Source organism: Gastrolobium bilobum, unplaced genomic scaffold, assembly GCF_033153095.1.
Source record: "Gastrolobium bilobum isolate Gb01-03AN ecotype WA unplaced genomic scaffold, APGP_CSIRO_Gbil_v1 utg6309, whole genome shotgun sequence".
NCBI classification, from domain to species: domain Eukaryota; kingdom Viridiplantae; phylum Streptophyta; class Magnoliopsida; order Fabales; family Fabaceae; genus Gastrolobium; species Gastrolobium bilobum.
Window position 1 is genome coordinate 331,949 of NW_026899052.1, and position 26,439 is coordinate 358,387.

The 26,439-nt window shown below is 34.5% G+C and overlaps 1 protein-coding gene across 2 annotated transcripts; it reads right to left on the reverse strand.

Annotated features, from left to right (window-relative positions):
* Window positions 1–18,142: 18,142 nt before the first annotated feature.
* LOC133286570 (putative oxidoreductase TDA3) lies at window positions 18,143–21,301 on the reverse strand. Of its 2 annotated transcripts, none has more exons than XM_061483997.1 (2): window positions 20,167–21,301; window positions 18,143–18,369 (listed from the first exon to the last, which is right to left on the reverse strand). In XM_061483997.1, exons 1-2 carry the CDS (start codon window positions 20,960–20,962, stop codon window positions 18,164–18,166), a joined length of 1,002 nt encoding a protein of 333 aa, XP_061339981.1. In that variant the 5' UTR covers window positions 20,963–21,301; the 3' UTR covers window positions 18,143–18,163. The 2 variants fall into 2 exon arrangements, with proteins under 2 accessions (XP_061339981.1, XP_061339980.1); XM_061483996.1 differs by lacking the exon at window positions 18,143–18,369 and adding an exon at window positions 18,661–19,352 and having other exon boundaries at window positions 20,167–21,290.
* Window positions 21,302–26,439: the final 5,138 nt, after the last annotated feature.

Here is a 26,439-nt window from a genome sequence, read left to right on the forward strand (position 1 = left end):
CGGAGAGAGAAAGAGGTTTTAAGGAGGTAACAATGATTTATTGTGACCGGACAGAGAACCATGTGGATGGAATATATAGTGAAAAAAATAAAAAATAATGTGGGAAAAGGTTGCACATAAACAGCTCACCAAAACTCGAACCTCTTACAAATATGCTTTCTGTGCAGCTACGCTGCTATTATTTATGGTTGAGCTCGAAATATTTAATTGCTCTACTAGTTTTTGTTGTTGTTGTTGTGCTCTCTCTCTCTCTTTGTAGTACTCTACTTGTAAAGTGATGTGAGTATAGCATCTTTTCTACTTACTACTAGAGACATGCAGGTGGAGTTGGAAACATTTGTTAACTCTTCAACTTTGCTTGATTTGATTGACTTCAGTGATAGTCCTCAAATTATTCAAATCCCTGTGTGAATATAATTAATTCCTTGGCTAATATTATTTATTTCATTTTCAAAGCCGGTTACGTTTAAAAAATTGACCTCTCTATTGTAAAAAAATGGAAAACTGTACGACTTTGTTATAGTCATTGCTGTCATTTGTTTTCTTCTACTTTCCTCTCAATAGATAAAAAATAATCAAAGTCTAGCAAATCGATCTGGAAAAAAATAAAAATAAAATAAAATTTATCATTTAGTGATTCTAATTTTTTATTTATTTACTTTAAAGAATCTTATCATTATCCGTCACTAATTGGATACCATTTATTTCGTATTTAGTAGCATTCGAACGAACAGGAAAGCTGGAAAGGGAGAGATCAATGAACCGATGGGGAAATGTTTTTAAAAAGAGAAACAAAAATAAGCACATTATCTTTTTCTTTGTAATGATTTATGAACCAACAAAACATATAGTAATACCATTATTGAAGAGGGTCCCAAGACGTAATACTAGTATCTCGTCACAACGTCATTATTGGAATAATTAATGGAAAAAGAAAAAGAATATCCCTGGTCTCAATTCAATTTCGCACCATTTCCAATTGGAATGGCGGTGTACGTGGAGGTCATGCCATGTATGAACATATTTAGGACCAGCCCACATTGAATTGCAATACCGGGAGAAGATATGGCCCCATTAATTAGCAATGGTGACAATAAATACATATTACATAGTACAATATCTAATCACCCATCTTGTTTTCTTTTATAGTTAACGATGAACTATAAGTCTAATCTCAAACAGTGATTAAGATTGCTCAAAAACAAATCTATAGTATTAAAATTCTGTGTGAAAAGGTATCATTATTTTGACGGTGGACAAAAACGAATCGGACCCCTATGGCTATATCTGTCTGTTTACATCTTTTAAGAGACATAAACAAATACTGTAGATTTGTGATTACATTATTTGCAAGGTAGCATCCATCCAAATTTTGGGCAACATTTTTGGTCTTGCATAGTACGGAGCAAGCTCTTTTCAGACTTGAGGAGCTTTCGCATTCAGATTTCGAATCACACATGGGAATGCATTATAACTTGCATTATCATCTTATTCTTTATTAGATTAGCTCCTGCATTTTTTTAATATTTGGTGGCAGCTTTACTGAACTCTTATTTTTAAAAAAACAAATAGGTAAAAAAGTAGGCAATTACCCTTTTAAAATTTGATTAAACCCAAGATTCAAAAGGTCCGATACCTACTTTATAATGGTGGAAAATTCATTTGGCAAACATGATCTAGACTAAAGTTCATTCAACTTTTACTTTCTAGCTCTATTACTAGTAAAAGCTGCTTTAATTTTTTTACCAATTAAGATCAACCCTTTTATTCTTTGCAAGGAATAAAAGGTTAAAAAGGCTCTTATAGCATATACTTCTTGCTTTTCTTTAATACTCTGTTCTAAAGGTGGAGGTTGGGGCCATGGCTGTTCGAGGAAGATGACCAAAAAAAGTAGCTTCAAGAACGGTTAGACTATGGAGGTTCGATAGATGATCTAAGATGCACCAAACCAACGGTTAGGATTGTGACTGAATGTTAACTAAAATTAGCGCTAGAGCACTCTACTCTACTGAACTCTGAAAGTAACATATATACATAGTTATATTTGCTAAAGCATAACCAACCCCCATTGGGAAATTTAACATAACAAAGACTAGTAAATATTGATACCAACCAACTCCAGCAACAGAGAAAACAAAAGTTGTGAAAAAGAAAAAAAGAAAAGAAAAGGGACTTGCAAATATATATTTTTTGTGATGGATTTAGTGAATGTCTATGTCATTTCTTAAATTCTTTCATTTAATGCCTTTTGTAGGTGAAGTAATCTCAAACTTGCAAATTCATATTTTTTGTGGTTACTTTAGTGATGTCTATGTCATTTCTTAATTCTTTCATTTAAGACCTTTTTGAAGGTGAAGTAATCTCAAACTTTGTGAGAAGATTCTGCACTCTATGCCTTTAAGTTGGTGTACAATGATTAAGGGCCAAAAAGAAATTTGACTATTCATTGAGCAAATGTAACACTTTATTCAGTGGCGCCTAGCGACCCATAACGTTTGTTTTTGCCTTTTTTCTTTCATCAACATTGAACAGAACAACATGGCTGTTCCTTTGAACTCAGAAAGCCTTTGTACAACTTTGCTTCCCCCAATGAACGGATCGTGTTTCTCCCTTCCTTGTTCAATAAGTTAACCCGTGGAATCTTCAAATCTCTTGACATTTTGCTAAGTTGATCAGCAACCAAGCGTTTTTAACAGAGAAATAGAGAGACTGAAAGATTAATTAGTTAATTTGACTCGGCCAAAGAGAACGAAAATCAATGAGGAAAGTAGGGTGAAAAACTTGTCTACAAAGATAAGTTGAAGGAATGAAAGGGTGGTTTCAGTAGTTGAACTTCGGTAAGTGGAGTCGACCCCGTGAATGTGAAGGCATGGCATGACTTGGTCCAAAGTGTAACAAATATTAAAAAATGTGTTTCATGGGACACTTGGGTTCAAGTCCTTAGTGGCTGCTCCTGAACACCAGGCTAACTACGGTTTGTTTCTCACTGGCATCTTGTCTTGTGCTTTGTCTATCATTAATTCAGATTTGTACAACTTGATTCACACATGCATGCATAATCTTAGTTGGGAATATATGCATATTTTACTTCGGATCAAGTTACATAAAAACTTATAGGTCATTAGATTATTTTGGAGGGGAGAGGGGGGGAAATAACTTACGACATGTTATATTTACAAATTTTTTTATTTACTTTTTCTTACAAACTACATTATTTACTTTCAGAAGAACACTGGTGACATTATCTTATTTCCTCGGAAGAAGATAATGTAATTTATAAAAATTTGTAAACGAATTCTTCCCCAATAACTTATTCCAAATTATTATAAGGTGTAAAGTGATCTTGTAGTGTGATCGTGAACAACATTATGTTATGGTTAATTAATGCCAATGGCCTACTAATTAAATAATAATGATTAATTGTAACACCCAGAATTCCGACACAAATGCTTACACATGAAGCTAGCACATGGCCGAGCATCGGAATAATATTAACGACATCTTCACTTCATTAATCACCACCGTGCGATTCGACAATTTTAAATTTTCAGATTTTATTCAGTTAATTACGTGGACAATTGTTATTTGCTAAGACTCGAGAATCAATATTCTCGAGAATGGGAAACTACTCAAAATAGTAGTAGGTTGCCAATAACGAATTTTGCTCTCGGACTAGAATAATATTTTTTTTTTTCAATATTGGTTGACCGTAATTTTGGACGGACTCACTATTATTGATAAAACATTTTAAAATTAAAATATAGAGAGAAAATAGTAAATTTGTGGTCTTTTATGAAACTAATATGTACGTTTTTTTTTCTTTCTAAGTTTTTAATGGAGATTAGAGAAATAAAAATGATTCAACAATTGTTTGTTTAAAAGTGCAACTCCTCCTGCTTTTGTAATTACATTTGAAGACAATAAGAAGGCAAAAATTCAAAAAGATAAAATAAAATAGTACAATAATGTAATAATATTAAGTATTAACCCCATAAATAATATACTAAGGAATAATTTAAACGCATAAAAAATTTCTAATATTTTTTGTGAGTTACCTATTTTATTTTATAAAAAAATGAATTAATATTATGATTTATTTAAAAATATTTTATAGCTCGTTAAACTCGCAATTTTTTTAATAAATTTATGGCATTCCAATAGTTGACTACTACGGTTTAATAAAATCAATGTAAGGCTGAACTTAACATAGTTTTATAAAAAAGTTAACAACATTATATTTTAATATATAATTAATTCTCCTCACACTCCGTAATTTAGTATATTGTGACCTTTCCACGTGCCTCTTTCTCATATCTTTTAACTTTTCATTCAAAATTGTTCCCGACCTAGTTTTAGCCAGTAACATTATATGGTGCTTTTTTTTTTCTTTTGTGGGCACATTATATGGTGTTTTAAATATAATAATAATTATCAATTTATTCTTACGATACAGAATGAGACTTGTGTTAGTTATTTAGTTTCACTTTGTATAATTCAGTTAGCTTTTTCCCGCCTTTGATGTAAGTAACACAGGTTGTATAAATACGAGAGAAATGAATGAAAACACTGAGAAAGTATTCAGAATCAAAATGTTTATCATGAAATTTGAGATGGTATCAGAGCCCTAAATTGGGGCTCTGGTATCGCAGTGAGAGAAACTTAGATATTTTTCTTTTCTACAATGGCGAACACTGGACCCGACGATGCTTCTGCTATAGTAACACCACCACTGTTAGCAACTGCATCTTCCATGGCAACTCCAATAGTGCCTGATTACTATAAAAATCATTCTCATCCATTTTTTCTACATCCAAATGAATCGCCGTCCACAGTTCTGGTTCCTCAACTGTTGAATGGAAACAATTACCATACGTGGGCTCGAGCCATGACAGTTGCTCTTATTTCGAAGAACAAGATAGGTTTTATTGACGGAAGCATCGATCCACCATTGGAAACTGATTCTTCCTATTTTGCTTGGGACCGATGCAATAATATGGTAAACGCATGGATCCATTGTTCAATTTCGCAAACAATTGTTCAATCAATCATATGGATCGAAAAGGCTCGTGATGTTTGGGTTGATCTTTGTAATCGATTTTCTCGTTCTGACATTTTTCGGATCTCTGATCTTCAAGAGGAGATCTACCGTTTGAAGCAAAGAGACAAAGGTGTTACAGAGTATTTTACTGCATTGAAAACTTTGTTTGATGCATTGGAGAACTTGAAGCCGTTACTGATGTGCAGTTGTGCTATCAAATGTTCTTGTGGTGGATACCTAAAGATGAGAGAGTATCGTGAGCGAGATCATATCATCAGATTTCTCAAAGGATTAAATGAACAGTTTTCACAAGTTAGATCCCAAATCATGTTGCTCAAACCTTTGCCTGATGTCACTCAAGTGTTTTCAATGGTGGCTCAACAAGAACGTCAATTTCAAGGTGAAGGTCAGGCAGGTAACATCATGAACAATCAATCTTTTGCTGCATTTTCTGATATTGTTCCCTTTCGAAGGAATCATGGTGCTCGAGGTTTTAGGGGACGAGGCAGAACTCCATTCAACAACTATAGTGGAGGTCGTATTCAATCTGCAAAAATATGTACTCATTGTGGCAGATCTAACCACACTGTGGAAACGCGTTTCCATCTTCACGGTTTTCCACAGGGATACATGCCACGCACTACAGTTTCCCATGCCACCAATAATGTGATGCAGAATAATCCTGATGCTTTGGTTCACAAATCAGATTCATCCTCAACTGTTACTCTCTCGAATGATCAATATCACCACATTCTCAATTTGCTTGAGAAGAATACTATAGCTCCTAACAATGCCGGTTCTGCCACTCATGCCACACATTTCACTCAAGTATCTAATCTCAACACTGAATTGATAACTCAGCCAGGTAACATAGATATTCATTGGATTTTGGACACTGGTGCCACAGATCATGTGACATATTTGAGATCTCAGCTTACACAATTGACAAAAATACAACCCATTTCCATACACTTGCCTAATGGTTCTACTGTACTTGCAGAATATTCAGGAACTGTTCATGTTTCACCCAGTCTTATCTTACTTGATGTTCTTTATGTTCCACAATTTAGAGTCAATCTCATTTTAGTTACCAAATTATTAACCACCATTCCATGTTCCTTAACTTTTCATGGTTCATATTGCCTTATCCAACAGATCCATACCCAAATGAAGATTGGTATTGCTGAGCAGCACAATGGGCTATATGTGATTATAGGAAAGACTGTCAGAGAGGATTGCTCGATGCAGAATACTGGCATTAACGGAGATACTCAAATCTGTAATGTACGCAAACAGGATTCGGTTCTTTGGCATAAAAGACTTGGCCACATACCACATGCTGTTATGAAGCAGATGTCTATTAGATTTCCTTTTGTTTCTTGTGATTGTTCACACGTTTGTGACACATGTCATTTGGCAAAACAGAAACAATTGCCATTCCCTATTTCTGAGACAAAATCATTGCATAGTTTTCAGCTTATTCATGTCGATATTTGGGGACCATTTGCTACTGCTTCTCTTGAGGGTTATAGATATTTTTTAACTATAGTATATGATTACTCCAAATTTACTTGGGTGATGCTAATGAAACTAAAATCTGAGGCTGCAGCCCATGTACAGAATTTTGTGGATTTTGTTGAGACTCAATTCAAGACTACAATTACTGTCATTCGTAGTGATAATGGTAGGGAATTTTTTATGGCTGATTTCTATTCACAAAAGGGTATTATTCATCAATGTAGTTGTGTAGAATGTCCTCAACAAAATGGTATAGTAAAGAGGAAACATCAACATATTTTGAATGTGGCTCGCACACTTCTCTTTCAGTCTAACATACCAATTTCTCTTTGGAATTATGCAGTCACACACGTTGTTCATATTATTAACCGCACCTCAACCCCTATTTTGGCTCACAAGACACTTTTTATGAGGTCCTTTATAACCAACTTCCAACCCTTCTTCATTTAAAGGCTTTTGGTTGCCTTTCTTTTGCTTCCACTCTTCATGCTCATCGTTTTAAATTTTCTCTCCGAGCCTGTAAATTTGTTTATTTGGGACATAAAGCTGGTGTTAAAGGATCTCTATTATATGACCTGTTGTCTAGGGAAATCATTTTATCAAGGAATGTCATCTTTTATGAAAACCATTTTCCATTTCTTGACAACACAGATTCTTCCCTTTCTTCTCAGCCTTCACTTTCTAATACACCTAGCTACCTTTCCTACCCGAACCATCTCTAGACCTTGATCAATTTTTCTTTCCTCCCAATTCCCACTTTCCTAATCATTCAAACACACATTCTGTCCCTACTTCTTCTTTACCAGAAGATACAGTGCAGCCACAAAGGAATTGTTGTGATCATATACCAGAAAGAGGACACTCCTTATCTGTTACTGAAGATTCTTTATCATCTGTCATTGGGAATCATATACCAGTTACAGTTTCTGAAACAGCTAAACCTCAATTACCACAGCCTCGAAGATCTACCAGGACAAGAGCACCTCCTCGATACCTTGACCAATATCACTATAGTCCCATCACTACTCAACATACTAATTTTTGTGAGGGTAAGTTTCTTTCCATACCATCCAAGCATTCTATTTCTACTGTTCTTTCTTATGTCAATTGTTCATCTCAATATTCACATTTCTGTCACAATATTTCCACAAATAATGAACCTTCTTGTTACACTCAAGCTGTTAAATCAATTCATTGGAGACAAGCAATGGAAGCAGAACTTCAAGCTTTGGAGCTAAATAATACCTGGAGACTTGTTGATCTTCCACCCAATAAACAACCTATCCAATGTAAATGGATTTACAAGATCAAATACCATTCAGATGGGTCCATTGAACGTTACAAGGAAAGGTTGGTTGCCAAAGGTTTCACACAATTAGAGGGAGTGGACTTCTTTGATACATTTAGTCCAGTGGCCAAACTATCTTCTGTTCGAATTCTTCTCTCCATTGCAGCTGCTAAGGGCTGGTTTATCCATCAATTAGATGTGAATAATGCTTTTTTACATGGGGATCTTTTTGAAGAAATATACATGGTCCCTCCACAAGGACTGGTTCTCCCTAAACAAGGACAAGTGTGTCGTCTTCAAAAGTCCATTTACGGATTAAGACAAGTCAGTCGTCAATGGCATGCAAAGTTATTTGACTTTCTCCTTTCTATAGGATATACTCAAGCGCACTCTAATCATTCTCTTTTTGTCTTGCACAACCAGCATTCCTTTACTGCATTACTTGTTTATGTTGATGACATTCTCCTTTGTGGCAATAATTTGTCTGAAATTACACGAGTCAAGAACTTGCTTGATGCCCAATTTCGCATCAAGGATCTAGGTGAATTGCGTTACTTCCTTGGATTAGAAATTGCTTGCTCATCCAAAGGAATTGTATTAAATCAACGCAAATATACCCTTGATATAATTAAGGATGCTGGTCTACTTGAAGGCAAATTTGTTTCTTCTCCAATGGACTCCTCTGTCAAACTTCACAGCAACCAAGGCACTCCTCTGCCTGATCCTTTTCCATATAGAAGGCTTGTTGGACGTTTATTATACCTTACCAATACTCGACCTGACATATGCTTTGTTGTTCAAAGTCTTAGCCAGTTTATTTCGGCACCTACCACTACTCATATGGCTGCTGCAAAGCGTGCTGTTCGCTATCTCAGACAAGCCCCTGGCACTAGTTTATTGTTTCCAGCTGTAAATGACTTGCGTGTGCAAGCTTTTGCTGATTCTGACTGGGCAACATGCCCAGAGAGCCGCAAATCAGTCACATGCTTTTGTGTCTTCATTGGCTCTTCTTTGGTGACTTGGCGTACGAAGAAGCAGTCCACCGTTAGTCGTTCATCGACTGAAGAAGAATATCGTGCCCTTGCAAGTCTCTCATGGGAAATCCAGTGGGTGCAATATTTCTTCCAAGATCTCCATCTGCCATGGCCACACCCAACTTCCGTCTACTGTGATAGTCAGTCTGCCATCCACTTGCACATAACCCCATGTTCCATGAAAGATCCAAACATATTGAAATTGATTGTCATGTTACTCGCAGTAAGATTCAATTAGGTTTGCTTCGTCTCCTTCCCATTGGCACTTCTCATTAGGTTGCTGATTCTTTTACCAAACCATTGGGTCGTGATGCATTTTCGGTTGCTGTATCCAAGCCGGGGATGTTTGACATACATCGTCCAACTTGTAAGGGGGGGTCTTGGAGTTAAATAGTCCCACATCAGAAAAGGCCAAACTAACTCTTTACATTGTAATGCTAAGATTATGACACGTGTAAAAGTGAAACAAAATGAGACTTGTGTTAGTTAGTTAGTTTCACTTTGTATAATTCAGTTAGCTTTTTCCCGCCTTTGATGTAAGTAACACAGGTTGTATAAATACGAGAGAAATGAATGAAAACAGTGAGAAAGTATTCAGAATCAAAATGTTTATCATGAAATTTGAGATTATATGGTGTTTTAAATATAATAATAATTACCAATTTATTCTTACGATACAAAAGCATATTCAACACTAAACCTTTTTTTTACTTAGTACTATTTAACTTCTTATATAAAATAATTTATAATGATTGAATAAGATTAATATTTCTCATGTTGTAGGAGATAATTTTATCTGCTACACACATATAAAAGTGTGTGGATGTGGGGCATATGTGAGGCTATATGAAAAAAAGAGAAAGAAAATAATTGAATTTTATACATTTTTATGTGTGTGTAGGAGATAAAATTATCTCATACAATATGATAAACATTAATCCCTGATTGAATACATAGTAACTTACATCACCAAACTAAACTAATTTTCCAACCTAACAATTCATCATAACTCGAACTTCGTCAAACATCTCTAGTTTTGTATTAGGAAAAACTTTAGGTATATTTAAGGGAGGTAAAACGTGTCATGACTTGCAGGTCGACCCATGATATGACACGTTAAAATGCAGTCGAGTTTGACCCGTGGAATAAAATAGGTCCTGGACGAATTTGGATAAGTGACACAAAGTGTCGTGTCATGAGTTGGCCCACGAGATTCGGGTATCAACTTGGAATTTTTTTTATATAAAAAAAAGTTAAAATTTTGGTGATTTTGACATAACTTATTGTGGGTCACGAGAAGTGGCGGAGCCAGGTTTATGAATTACGGGGGGCAAATTTTTTTTTTGTTACCCATTCAACCATACACTCTTCAATCCATTTTCGCTCTTTTCTTCTTATTCTATTTTAATTTTTCACATGAATTTACCACTACACTCTCGGAAGGAATTGTGGTTTAATCATTATTTTATAATTTAATTTTAATATTAAAATATTTATACTATTAATTGTTTATATATTAACAAATCTTCCAATCAATTTAGATGTTAAAATTCATTTACTCAGATAATATGAAATTTATCCTACAAAAAGAAAAGATAATATGAATTTTTTTGCAATGTATCCAAATTATTATTATTTTTAATTTTCATCAGCATTATCCTGATTTATTATTATCCTTTCATTTCCTTGATTGTTTGTTATGAGGTGAATTACAGCGATCTCAATTCATCTAGAATCTTCATCAAATATTGGGAGCCCCTCACCGTTGGATCATTTCACAAGGACACGTGCATGACGCAGTCCAATATCCACCCAACTTGAATAATAAAATGTAGCCACAAATTCATAAAATTACAATGTCCCTACCACGTCATCTCTCCACTTTATACATTGACACCACTCTCCCTTTACCTCTCACCACTTTATACAGTCTACGAATTCTCTACATTATCCCCTACTTTCTCGTACTAGTTCAGTTCTCTTTTAGTTTAACTCACAAACACAGCTTCTCTTCAAGTCTAAGAATCCAAACACAATGACGTTTTGCAGGGAGAAGTTGAGAATGGAAGGGGGCGATGAGTCCTTGGTTACACCCTTGATCTCCTTAAAAGGTCAGCTCACCTTTAACATTCCATTGATTTTTTTTTTTCAGAACTTGGGGGGAGGAGAGGGTGGCGGCTGCCCACCCTAGCCTCCCCTGGCTCCGCCTCTGGTCACGAGTCAACCCGCGTACTTTATTTAATTTTCCCCTTTTATTTTTATATTTTAGAAAAAAATTGAAATTTCAATTTTTGCGTGTCAATCCACGTGACTCGCGACCTGCAGCGGCTTGTGTTTGAGTTGGACAGTTTGACCCACGGGTCAGACCTTTACAAGACACAAATCTAACCTGCCAGCACGTTTTTCCACCTCTAGATATATTATGTGCAGAAATTTAACATACATTTGATTTGGATATTGATTTGTCCAATAATTATTGGGCTGAATCACACACTGTTAAGCTCAAACTATTAGATGCTTAGATCTTAGTTAGGGTTGGTTCTGCTGGATGAAATTTTGCTAGATGATTTGACTGGCTCCAGTTCTTGGTATTGATTGAAAAGACTGAGGGGAGATACCTGCAATACATTTTGATGCTCAAGTCAAAAAATATTCGAGATAGTTAAGTCTGAATTGGAAGATGATTATACCTAGGCTTAGAACCTCTATATACAGTGTTGTTAAACCCGACCCGGGCATTGACCCGGTCGGGGTACTGGGTCACTGGGTCACTGGTCGGACCGGTGGGTCACTGGTCGGACCGGTTGACCCAGATATATATAGATATATAAAAATATATATAAATATGAACATATAAATTCAATTATATCTTCCATATCTAAAATAAATTAAACAAGGTTCACTAAATAAGTTAAAAAAATGAAGCATAAATAAATAAAAGTGCATGCTATTACTATGTCAATTTAAATGGCAACTCAGAATCCCCATAAACATACCTCTCAATGACATTGAACTCATATTTTTCAAATTCAACTACATTAAAATGACATATGTTACATTCTCTAATTTATTATTCCACAAATTGCTTTAGTATTGGAAACTAAGAGGTCATTGTAGAAGAGTATACTAGCAAATAAAATTATAAAAAGTTGTTAAAATGAGTTTTACATTTTTTTTATAAGATGAAACAATTTTGATTTTTTTTTTAAATGCATGACCCGACTGGGTCACCGGGTTTGGTCGGGTTTGTCCGGGTCGATGCATGACCGGTCCAATGCTTAACCCGAACCGGTCTGATGACCGGTTCACCGGGTTCCGGGTCAACCCGGCCGGGTCGGGCCGGGTTTGACAACATTGTCTATATATATAGTTGATGAGCATCTTGGTTATGATGCCTTGGTATGCCAATGGTCATTCTTATTGGTGGGCAGGATTGGTATTTGAAGCGATCTTGGTACGGGATGCCCAATGTCATGTTATACCTTGTAGGTGCAGTCATAAGCATGTACCTATCCTTTAGCCATTAACTATTAAGGGGGTAGTAGAGTTCTAATCAGTTGATGTAGTGTGGCCGTAATTGACTGAGCAGCTGATGTTGTGGGATTGTCAAGATACGCGAGATGGTCTTGTTTCCTTCTCCTAAAAGTAATAGTCGTTGGGTCCACTAGTATTCACTAGTTAGGCCTGTAATCCCATGTGGGATAAGACCAGATCCGATATATTGCACGGGAGAGTTAAAAACTTATTTTTACAAAAGTTAATTTCAAAATGCATATGTGATTTATATGTTACAAATCACAATCTAATTAGTTGAAATTATACACATAATATTCATTTAGTTCAAGATTACTGATAATTGATATTTAATGATATATAACATATAAGAGGAGTAGAATAGCAACACAGGGATATGATTGTAATGACAAAGGTTTTTAATGAGTTATCCATCCAAATTCAATCAAGTCAAATTGCATTCTCATAAATTAGATTAAATTATTTATTATTTTAATGTATAAGAGAATTTTAATCACATTCGATGAATAAATCTATAAAATACAATGCATTGATAAATCTATATGTTAAATAATCATATCAAATTTAATATAACGTGTCAAATGTGTCCTTACTAATAAATGATAACCACACTTTAAACATTTAATCTTCACAAGAAATTGAGATCAATGCTCTTCTTATTAATATCATCGTGAATTGCATAACTTCGAAGGAATTGAATAATATTATGAAAAGAGGCTAAGTTCAGTTCCATTAAACTTGGTAGGGGGATAAAAATTGGAGACCCTATCTCCTTGTATTTTTGTTGTTTACATGAAAAAATTGCCTTACATTATTAGGTACAAAGCTTTGAAGTCGATGTCTACTATTAAGGGTGGCCCTAAATAGCCCACCTTCTTTTTACTGAGGACCTTTTACTATTTCTCGAAGCTAATGTTAATTAGATTAGAGTTGTCATGCAGTGTTTACAAACTTTTGGGGATGCTTCAAATAAAAAAGTCAATGTTAAGAAGACTAGTATATACTTTTCAAGAAATATGGAGGATCATATAGCTTTGGATATATCCCAAACCTGTGATTTCAAGGTGACTAAGAATTTAGGGAGATATTTAAGTGATGTGATAAAGCATGGTAAATGTTGTAATGCGAAATTAAGAAATTAAGAAGAAGATCAGAAGCAAAAATTTTACTTGGTTCAGAAAATAGGGTTACCTAGTTTCCTACATCCAAGGGTTAAAAGGGATTAAACTCCCATGTACTTTCACTATAAAAGAATATGAGTACAAAATAATACACACAAAGGTCAAGAACGACCAATTGCCAAATATAACCCAAAAGCCTAAAATCAAATTTTTTTTCCTAACCCTCCAACGTAGTTCAAGATCTAAACAAATAACAAGTAAAATACACATAGCTCATATAGAGCACCAACCACATCAAAACTACACTAGTTCTTAATCAAACCTATGTTAACAGCAAGAATAAGAGACATCTTGCTCAAGAATGAACTCCCAGCCATTGTTGTCAAAAACTAGTGTAAAAACTTACGTTTCTACATTTTTACTAGAGTGGTGCGTGTTAAAACTCAAGTAAAAACTGGCATTGATAAAAATTGGTAGAAACGCCGAGTAAAAACGGTAAAACCTTACGTTTTTATCGTTTTGACCGTTTTTACTTAAAACTAAAAATTTAATAATAAAAATTAAAAAAACCTAATTTTTCGTTTTTCCCAAATCATATTCACATTATCTTAATATCTTTTTGTTTGGATATATGTTTTTTATAATTATGTCTTATAAAACTACAATTCTATTATAAGTTATGCTATGAGAATCGTTTTGTGTTTTTGAACCATTGTGTGCATTGAAAGAAGTGGAATTATATCGTGATGAGTGATGATACAAAATCTGCAGAGTGTACAAAGCAGTTAGAGCAGATTGGTTATTCATTACTTGTTAATTATCACTGTTATAATTGTGATACTTGGTTATGAATAATAACTTTCCTTTTTAGATAGATAAGTGGCTCAACACACATGTTCATTATGTGATATTTTTTTTACATGTATATATATAATTTTGTATCTTGACCTTAAGTGGTAGAAAGTAGAAACTTTACGTTTCGTGTCATTTTTATGTTTTACGTTTCTACCACCCTTTTCCGTTTCTACGTAGAAACTCGAGTTTGACAACATTGCTCTCAGCTTATAAGGAAGCATGCCAGTACTAGATTTGGAATTTAATCCCATGACTTTAATCATTTTCAACAAGATTAACTAGAACCTTTAACAAACTGAAAGCATCCTCGATTTTGTTGACATGAACTGACTTGGTGAAAATGTTAGCAGGATTACAGGAGGTTGAAATCTTCTCCACCTTCATCTATCGTTAAAGATAACCTTTCTAATAAAGTGCAACCTAACATCTGTATATTTTTTCCTTTCATGAAAGACACTATTTTTGGACAAGTGTATAGCACTTTATGAGTCACAATATATGTCTAAAATATCTTTACCTAGTCCTAATTCAGAGACAATACCCTTAAGCCACAAGGCTTTCTTAATAGCTTTTGTTAAGGTCATATATTCAGATTCATTGATGGAAAATGATACCACATGCTGGAGATTAGATTTTCAACTGACCACATTTTTACCCACCGTAAATATGTACCATAATAAAGATCTCTTATCAAGATATGCAGTATAGTACATCATAATATCCCTTAAAAATTCATTAGATTGATCAGCAGTAAAGTTCTAGCAATTATCACAAGATCCATTTAGGTATCGAAATATCTATTGTATTGCATTCCAATGTCCCTTATTTGGATTAGACATGAATCTACCCACTATACTAACACTATATGCAATATCAGGTCTAGTGCATATCATTACATACATAAAACTTCTTATGGCATTATGTAACCAGCTTCCTCTTCACCCAAAACATCATGCACTGATCTTAATCTAAAGTGGGTTGCTAAAGGAATGATAATAGGTTTAGACATGTGCATTGCAAACAATTTTAGCACATTTTCCACATAATGGGACTGCGATAGAGAAATGTTTCTCGCCTTTATGTCTCTAAAATGTCTATGCCTAGAAATCTTCTTGCAAAACCTAATTTTTTCATATCAAATTCGCCTTTCAACATTTCCTTTAACGTACCAATGTTATCTTTGTCATGAGAGATAATTAGCATACCATCATATAGATAAGAAAATACACATAACTATTATCATTATCATTCAAATAACATACACAGTGATAATAACTACACCTATTAAAACCATGATATGCTACAAAGTCATCAACTCTCTTGTACCATTAGGCCCTCTGAATGAAAGAGAATTGACCCTCTGAATGAAACCTGGTCACCAATCTCTTGTCCCTCTAAATTAAAGAAAATTGGCCGACACTGCTTAGGCTTGAATTCTGAAAATGTGTTACAAGTGCACTCTTTCCATGGATCCACGTGTGCATATATGCCAGGGAAGTAAATTTTTCACTATTAAACTTTTCCCACTTTTTCCCATTAAATGTCTGCATAAATTTCCATGGTAAGACTTATAAAATGGAAGTATACAAACTTCTTCTGACCAGCACAAATTCAATTACCAGCAAATCACTATCAAGTACCAATGAAAACATTTTCTACCTATTAATATTTATTTCTTAAAAAAAAATAAAAAAATCCGAACAACTATATCCAGACATCTGTCCTCAAGATACGATAGCACATTAAGGAGACCTTGCATCACATTGGAAGTTTGATTCTTGTAACCTGTTATTCTCATAGTGAAAGTGTAATTCTGGACTAGTATCCCATGGATTTTTACTTCTTCACATTCGAAAGGTTTTTCCACATTAAAATCTGGTTGAGTTCATTTCTCTCTCTCCCCTTCGTAATTTTCTATTTCTGCTGCATATAGGCCGACCTAGTAAGTTCAGGCCAACCTCTCTGATTAAGCAGAGCTCGACATTTGACTTTCGTAAAGGCTTCTTAGACGAAATTGAGGAATCGAGTTTCCAACACCATGCTTAGGTAATGACATCATTATGAAATTAGGTCAACTCATTTCAGTTGTATTTCTTGGAAGGCCAATACCAACACCTAGAGATGCACGAGCACCCATGTTCATAAAAAAATTCCCATCACTGGGAATAGAAATAATAGATCAAAATCTGATATTCAAATTGATTGAGGTGAAGTTAATTTCACCAACCTATATCTTTCTGAATAATTCTATTTGAGTTAATCAGGTCAACCCATGTGATCCCACCTACAGTAAGCTTGTTTGGATACTGATTTATTTCCCCTCTTTTTACTTTTACTATTTTAGTGAATTTTGTTAGAATTGGTCAAGTGGCAGGCTACTCATTATAACCGGGAAAAAAAAAAGTCTACTCATCAATAGCCTTTCCATGCACATGTGCTCATATAGTATATAGCTATAAGTATATTCAATTATTTATTATATATTTTTGACCAGGACGGAAGAAAATTTAACATGTTTGAAGAAATTTTGAAAGTTATTATAGAAAATAGAATGATCAAAATATTTATGAATCGTTAGTATGGTATGTAAGCCATGTATGTAATCCTTATGGATGCATTAGTGTGGCATGATTGCCATATATGTAACCCAAGGGATGTGATGATCAATATAGGGGTGTCTTAGACAATAATAGTATGAACTAAGATTGAACAAGGGGTCCCAGTTACAGTGTGTATCAATTAGGGCTGGTGTTGGTGGCTACAATGGCTCTTCAAGTTAACAAGGTAACGGTTCATACAATAGTGATATTGTGTGTGTCCATAATGCAGACTTAAGGGATATTTATAGGTCTCAGAGGGAGAGAAAAAAGTCAACTATTATGGAAAGAGTCAAGTTAGCCTGTCCTTGCAGAGGCAAGGTACTTTGCAGCTATTGCAATGCTGCCAACAACCACTTGTAGGGGAGCATGTGAGGGGAAAGTTCCCAATAAGTTATTTTGGGTGCCCGAAGAGGCAAAAAAAAGTCCCCAACGTAAGATATTCTAATGTCTTACGGTGGAAAGCATGTTGCATGGGAGCAAGGACAATAGTGCTATAACAACAGGTTGGTAAGGCTGAGGTAGCATGGACACTTGATATTGGACCAGCCTTACTGGACCAACAAACTAGGCTGGCCAAAACAATTTGAAACGTGGATAATAAAAAGGTAGTTAACCATAATTTAGGGATGCAAATTACAAAAAATAAAATAAAAATAAAAATAAAATTGCCTCTCTGAGATATGTCGGAATAGTCATTTTTGGGATTGAAAAGGATGCCAATCAAGTTTATACCTAAATTGGGGCTATATTGGGGCTTTTCATTGATAATGATAATGCCCAAATAATTTTCTGGATCAAAAGTTATGCCTAAATAAAGTTAGGTCGAGATTTTAGCTTCTGGTGATAAACCTGATCCAAATCCTTTATTGCCATTCGTTTCACTTCATTTTTAATAATTAATTACAATCTTAGGCTTTTGGAGGAAAACTAATATTTGTTAGTATGTAAACTGTTTTAGTCATTCTCTTACAATCGATATTCCTATTTAATTTCAGTTTCTTTATAGTCTTAATTAATCTCAATTCATTTAAGTAATCTAATTATTTTTTAATAACAATTCTATTATATCCATTTATAAACATAAATACATCTTATACATTGGAAAATACTATAAATTATAATAATTAACTAATATATTTATTTTTGGTAAAAAAAAAAGCCTGTAATGTGGGCCTCTATGTGCGTCCAAGCAATTCTGTTGGTTCAAAGCAAGGATTTTCAATAACAACAATAACACTATAACAGCCCATGATTTCCTTTATCTTGCTATTTAAAGCACAAATTCTGAAGATTCGCCTTAAGCATCCAGCAAAGTCCAAGCCCTCATCATTGGGCGCCTTACTCACAATCTCACTCTTAATTGGGCCAAGTTTGTATCCTTCTGCGAAAAAACAGTTCATGATGCTCACATCCCATTTTTATTTTATTTTACTTTTTTAGCATTGCAGAACAATATTTTCATATACCACAATAAAAGAAGGAAACTACTGAAAAGAGCAACTAAAAGACAATAATCAATTGAGATAATTTCGCATAAATGACTAAAGGAACCCATACCCAGATAACGAGTAAGTATCAATGTTTTAATGCGGAAAATATCCATAATTTACTGTTAAAAAGTTCTTTACGAGATTGGCAAGTAGCCGCGCTAAGCAAAAGTAGACTTAGGTGGGAATAACTGTGATGATATAAATTGCGCTGTTGCAAATTACAAATCTGATCATAAAAATGATGGAATGCAAATGTGCAAGGTCCTGTGAAAATCATCAACCTAACCAAACCTTTTGGATTGAAGGTTATGTTAAGATTTTGGATTGAAGGTTAGGTTAAGATTTTGGATTGTTACTGAACAATTCCTACTGGTCACATAGTTAAAAAACAGCATTCGACGTTAAAAAGCAACATAGGTCATGACACACCTCACAACATATCGCTCTATTTAGCAATTATTCCTCTTCTGTGTCTCGTTTTTACATGGCATGTAATGTAATGGTGTCTAAGACTTGACAAATCTAGCAGGACTAAACTGCTTAAGATCAACAATAGTGGAATGGCCATCAATGACAAGCTCGGCCATGGCAGCACCAGTGGCAGGACCATTGAGAATACCCCAGCAACTGTGCCCTGTTGCCACATAACACCCCTTAACCCCCGGAACCTCTCCAATGATTGGCACGCCATCATCAGTACATGGCAAAAAGCAAGCTTGCTCAGCCTTCACTCGTGCCACTCCTTCCCCAAGATGACTTGACACCGTCTTAGCCACCCTCTTCAGCATCTCAATCGATTCGGGGTTACCCCTTATCTCCTCAGGATCATCAGGCACCTCTTCCTCCCTTGACATCCCACATACATACACCTCCCCTTTCAATTCAATAAATGCCACGTCATCATCAATAAATCCATAAGCCTTTGGTAGGACGTAAAAAACAAATTTCCCACAAAAATGAGATAGGTAAAATCACGTGCCGACGTTTGGTAGGAGGAAAATAAAAGTAAGACTGAATTTTTTTTTTTCCAACATTTACTTTTTTTCATAAAAAATTGTGAGGTAAGATTTCCATTGATGAGGTGGAAATTTTTTTTTTCATGCAGTAAAAATATTATGACATGACATCAGTAAAATTAATCAACATTGTCATATAAATTTTGTCTACCAAACGTCTTTTTAGGCAGACGTTTTGTAGATAAAAATTTTTTTATCCAAAAATCACGATTTTCTTAAATATTATCAAAAAATTGTTCAATAAATACAAATATTGGATAAATTTTCCTAATTCTATGCTATGTTACCACTTATGAGGGTCATTTTTGTCATTTTCTTGTGTTTAATTTTTTCGTATTACGGGAATCCAAGAATACCATCCATTGAGTGGTATTCTTTGATGATAATTTTAGAAAACTTTACATACAAAACAAAATCACGAAAATAAAATTCATGGGATTTAAAACTCTTTTACCAAACATGATAAATAAAATTATCACCCTCAACTTCCCAAGAATCCTAAAAAACATCCCTATCAAATGGCCCTTAGTAATTCATTGGAAAAAAAAAGATTCACCATATTTCTGAAAAAAATAATTTAAAAAAAATAATTTTTCTTCTATCAAACACCCCTTAATGAAAAATCCAAAACATTTATTTATTCTTCTTTAATATAGTAATTGATTGGCATACCTGTGGGGCGAGGGTACACTTCTGGGTCAAGAGGCGTTGCACGTTTGGAGGGATAGTAGCTGAGAAAGAGTGCATGGGGAGTTATAGCATTGGGCTCTCTGGGCTCCAAAACTATGCTATGGGCCTTAAGCCCATAAACTCTAAACAGCGATGACAACAGCTCCAACTTACCAGACCAAGGGCCCAATGCCAACACCACCGCATCCGAGTCAATAACTCGTCCTCCTTCAAGCACCACCGATCCAACTCGTCCTCCTTCCACCTCCAACCGCTCCAATTTCCCAATCACCACCTCCACCCCATGGCTCTCCACGGCTCTCCCAATAAGCGTGCGAGTGAATAGTTGCGGGTGCACCTGCGCCGTTGTTTCAAGGGTCCCAGTCGTTCTTGGACTTCGAGCTGGCCCGTCAACCCAAGACGGCAAGGAACCGCCGCCACTGGAGGCGGCAACGGGGCTGTCGGATTCGGTAACGGTGAGGCTGAGAGTGGTGAGGGGTCTGTAACCGTAGGATCGAGGACCGTCCAGCTCTTGGGAAAGCGAACGATGGAGATTGAAGCTCGCGCGAGCCAGCGCTTCCACCGGGCCTCCGTCGCACCAATCTAGGGCGAGGAATCCGCCGGCTTTTCCGGAAGCGGCGCATGCCACGTCGGACTTCTCTATGAGTGTGACGGCGGCGCCCTTCTTGGCTAGAAAGTAAGCGGTGCACACGCCTACGACTCCGCCGCCGCAAACCACCACGTGCTTCGGCTGATCCATGGGCGGCGCCGATGTGGTAATCAACTTGGCACCAGACATGAGATTTCTGTTTCGGGGAAATAGAATGAGCACTGACAGCTGAATCCCCACCGCTGGACACGTGTCTGTTACATTGTTTCTTCTTCACTCCAGAATTAAGTGGATAAGATAAACCCCGATTCTTCTTCCATTTTCTTTTCTTTTTTTCTTCTCCTAATAATTATTTTAGTTTGGGGCATAATTCGGCCCGGCCCGATAAAAACAAGTTTTTCTTCATGAGCAGGTTCAACCTTACTGGGCTTGTAATCCTTTCTTTAGGGGGCGTTTCTATAGAGAAATTTTTGGATGCCTGATAATCATGATTATCAGGAATATAGTCGGAAAACGAAGTATCCGGAATGTTATAAAAAAGCTGTTTGGTATACGAAAATATGACTGAAATTTTTCGATTGAATTTACTGAATTTTGTTTAGTTGATTGTGAAATATTAGTGGAAATGTTGGATTATTTTACAAAAATAACCTTAGATTCACTTTATTTTTTTAAATGATAATGAACGTTTTTCAGTGAGAAACAGTGGATTGAATATGCTCCACCTCTCTTCCCTTATCTGGATTCATCTTCTTCCTCTTCCAAGTCGCAGGCAACTCTCTTTCTTTGTTCCTTTTCTTTCTGGGTCCATCTGTGCATTTTGTGATTGCACAAGCTACTTCTCTTGCTTCTCCTACCTAGTACCTACTGTCCGATCTTACTATTTTCCAAGCTTCCAGTTCTAATTACTACAATCGATAATTAAATATGAGACTAACCAATTCTACTATTTTACATTTTTTGGTGGCTGGATTCAAATTCTTTTTTGCCCTCTCGTCTGCATCCATCAATTTCTTTTGATGGCTGTAATAACAGCGCACAAGTTCTACAAAAAAACAAGTAAAAATGAACTTATATTTGTAGTGGACAAGCAAGGAAAAAAGTCAAAGAGAAAGCAATTTTTGAAGAAATGAAGAAATAAGCATAAGTATGTCGTTGATAGTCTGACGAAGAAATGAAGTCTGAAGACGAAGGACACATTTGTCCAAAAAATTGTGTCTTCAAATCCCTTCATCTGGTAAATGAAAAATACCACCCATTTGGTGGTATTTTGAGAAGGGAATAAATTCACAATTTGTACATAACTTGAAATCCAGGGCAAATCAGATAGCTGGGCAAATATTGTGAAAACTCCTACCAAACGTGGGTATCTATAAATCCCATTTTAACTTTCCTATTATTCTCAAAAAATTACTCCTACCAAACAGTCCCTTAGGTAGTGTTTGGTTGGGGATAAGTCAATATTTTTCTGGCAAAGTGAGAACGGGATTGTTCCTTCTCCGTGTTTGGTTGAAGATTCGGTCTCAGTTGCCCATCAATGATGTTTGTCTAGCAATCAATAATAACAAAAGAAATCCGGATTTGAACAGTATTTAGAAAGCATCTTGTGAAGGTGGTATTGCCCATAGAAAGTGGGTAACTGAAAAATGGGATGAAGAGCATGACAAGTTTACCCTCCTTCTTCATCACTACTGCTACCATCGTCAGCAGCTCCATATATGGATTTTTTAAATTCTTCTTCCGCTTTAGCCTGTTCATCTGCCGAGGAACTAGCAAGCTTTTTGTTAAGGCTTTGCAGACCCATCAATGAATCACCTTTGGGATTACCTATCACATTCGACTGATTAGATATGGATTTAACTGAAGATGCTTCAAGACCATTTACTTTATTCTCATTACCTGCTGGCATGAAGGCCTTAAGTAAGCTATCTTCTGTCACCTCTACAATATTGCCCCTTCCTTTAATTGAACATAAATATATACCAATATGATCTGTAATAATGGACCGAAACGGAGACAAAGACGTTGTGCTATTGCCGTTGGGTTACTTGAATGTAATTTCAGTACTTATTCAATAGGTTTTGAAACAATAGAGGGTTATTTCTTTTGGGGTCTTTTTTGTGATTTTATTAAATTTTCCCATCAATATTTTATCTTCAACCAAACACACATTCTGTTATTTAACTCAATTTTCCTGGTAAAATTTTGTCCAACCAAACAACATTTTTTAAACTTTCCTATATAACTCACTTTCCCCGCAGATCCCCAGTATTTACATTTTCCTAGTAAAATAAAATTTCTCTTGAACCAAACACTACCTTAGTGTTCAATGCTAAACGCCAACATTTACTCAACTATTAGTTGATAAAATTGAAAAAAATAAAATAAATTTAGGGTCCATTTGGAATGAAATTTGAGTTACAGTTAAGAATAACTTTAATTTCAATTTTGTCGCAATTGTGATTGATTGAGAATTTTTTTTTTATGTATTCGAAATAAAAAATTATTTGAGAGAACAATGTAATCAAGAATTAAACGATAACTTTATAGAGGACTATAGCAACGATTGTCTATGTAGCACTGATATCGACACGGAACACGTGACACGATACGACACGATATTCCGACAAGTTAATTCTAAAAAATATTAGATTTCGATATGTTAGGATACATTTTGATATTAAATAATATTTTTAATTTATGTACTGTATATTATATTTAGAGTAAATATCATTTTTTGTCCTCAGCAAACTTCATGATGCCCATTTTAGTCTCTAGCAAATAAAAAGGCCCATCGTGGTTCCTAAGAAATTCAAAATAGACCCATTATAGTCTTTTTAGGGACTAATATGGGTCTTTTTTGAATTTTTGAGGGACCACGATTTCAACTAAATGAGTTCATTTTGAATTTCTTAGGGACCACGATGGGCCTTTTTATTTGCTAGGGACTAAATCGGGCATCGCGAAATTTGCTGAGGACCAAAAATGGTATGTACTCTTATATTAATATTCAATAATTTAACAAAAAAATGAATCTAAACTTATAATATTCATAAATTTTGCAAACAAACATAAGATATCTCAAATATTTATATTAAACTCAATAAAATAGTAATCGTAATCCAACGAATCTAATAGTCAGAACTAAAAAATCAACGCAACTTAACCTTTATACTTTGTTTTTGAATTTCTATAACGCGTGTTGGAGTGTCGGGAAGTGTCAAAAATTGTCGGACACGACACGTCAGGGTTTTTGAAGTGTCGGTGCTTCATAGACGATTGTGATAGGAGGATGTTAGTGGCAGAGGACAATGGAAGCAGTGGTGAGTGGTGACAACTATGAACGAAGGTCACTGGTGACAAGATTATTTGTGACAAGCTACGTCGCACCAATATCGACACGGGATATGATACGATATATTGATATGTTAATTTTAAAAATATTTAATTTTGGTATATTAGAACACATTTTTATATTATTTATATAATATAATTTACATTTAGTTCTTATAGCAGCTCATAATAAGTTATATAATCAATCAAATATTCAAATTCTATAACATAAATATAAAGAAAAAATAATTTTTTCGATCATATTTTATAACAGAAAATATTTAATTTGTATATTAATTTTTCATGGTTAGTTGTAAAAATAAAATAAAATAAAATTTGGATATAAAAAAATGTCTCAAAAAATATTAACTGCGTGTCAAAAAATATTGACCGCATATCAAACGCGTGTCAAAATATGTCGGAACGTGACAACTAACAAGTATGTCAATGGCAATAGTTTTTGGAACATGAAGAGACAAAAAAATAATGAATAATTAAACATGAAATATTGATTTTAAATTTTATTTTTGGTATTTGAAATTGTTGTCTACGGTATAAATTAATATAGTATTAAATTAAATATTTCTTAAATCCATCGATTTGGATTTAGGGGTTTGCAGTAAAATCTATATATTCGATTCAGCTTAAATGAATACGTTCTTCCATTTCTTTCATTATGAAACTGAGTAAAGGCCCATGAAAACATATTAATATCTAAATCAATAGACTTAACATAATTTTGTAGTTTTTTTTTGGTAAAAACATAATTTTGCAGTGTTTAAAAATCTGGCTCGTCCATCAACTCAGCCGAGGTAAGGGGTCACTGGCTCTCTTCATTGAACCGATTTTATATATTAAAAAGATATAAATATATATTCTATATGAAAAATTCAAAAAATTCAAACCATCAATCTTTAAAAATTCAAAATATACTTAACATAATTCAATTAATTAAATCCACAAGTCAATATTCACAAGCTAATCAAAGTATCAAACTATCAAAATATAAAACACATATTTCAACTTTTTTTTTAATGAAAAGTTATATCATGAAACTCAGGCCATTCTTGTCCTTCTCATGCACCTACAACAATATCTGAAAAGAGATCCTTAACCACAATTGAGAATAGCGGAGAAGAGACGGCTACACGACAAATTAACGAGGGGGAGAAAAGAACTAGCACGGTGGAGGAGATCACCGGAACAAGGAGATTGAGTTTGGGTCTTGGAGAGAAGATCAGAAGAGAAGAAGAAGAACGATTCAGATTTCAAATCTAGTTCTAAATCTAGGTAGCAACGAGTTTTTGTTTTGTTTTTTTCTTTTCTTTTTTAAAGATCAAACAACTTCATTTCGTGTATAATTTTTTTTTTAAATGCAGTGACCCCTCTGACCTAGTAGTCACAGGTTCAATTGGAGGGCTTCGGGAGTTAGAGGGGTTAACGTGCAAGTAGAGTCTAACTACTAACTCGAACCCTTAGAGAGAGAGCGAGTCAATAACCCGAAGCCAGAAGGGTCAATTTCGGGTCCGATGAGATTTTAAAACACTGTAATTTTGTAGTTAATTGTACATAGCGTCTTTTTTATAAGTATAATAGTGTTTAGTATTCAACCTAAAAATAAAATAATGTCTAATAAACTTTCGTAATAGATGTGAGATATATCAATGATAACAAAAAATATATAAGATAAACTAAAGAAAAGTGATAAACTTTTCAAATATTTTCTACGTTATATTAAAGAAAAGTGATAAATGTTTACCAAAAACCAAGTGATAAATTATATTACCTAACTACTGTACGTATACTCCCCCAAAATAAAGAAATAAATAGATTAGGACGCAAATACTCGAGTTTTCAATTCTTTTATTTTGCATTAAATAAAATCAACAACATTTTAAATATTTGTATATCATATATTTCTTTTTATCTTTTCATCTCATAAGCAATATTTATTTTTTGAAAAAATATTTATCATTTTAAATGACACAATTTTATGATTTTAAATGAAATCAAGTGTTTCTGTACATATTTTTTAATTTTTTTATATCTCTCTACACAAAATTAGAATGAGAGGGAGAGAAAGAGTATTTAGAAGAAAAAAGAATATAAAATATGGTCATTTTACTTAAAATGATACAAAATTGTGTCATTTAAAATATAAAAAATAAAAAAGAAAAAAAATTAATTCTAATCGCTAACCGGTCGTTCATTTCTATGTGAGCAACTGCATCATCAGCCGTGAAAACGGGTTCTGACTTGAGAGTTAGTTTGGATTGAATCACAAAAATTATGGGCACGTAATAGATTAAGGGGCTTGTATGGAATTAAGATTT

Excerpts from the sequence above, each read along its gene's own strand:
- LOC133286570 (XM_061483996.1), bottom strand. The coding sequence starts at position 20,962 with ATGTCTGGTGCCAAGTTGATTACCACATCGGCGCCGCCCATGGATCAG. Across the intron at positions 19,353-20,166 it reads AGTGTACCCTCGCCCCACAG|GGGAGGTGTATGTATGTGGG; the intron begins GTATGCCAATCA and ends TTGAATTGAAAG.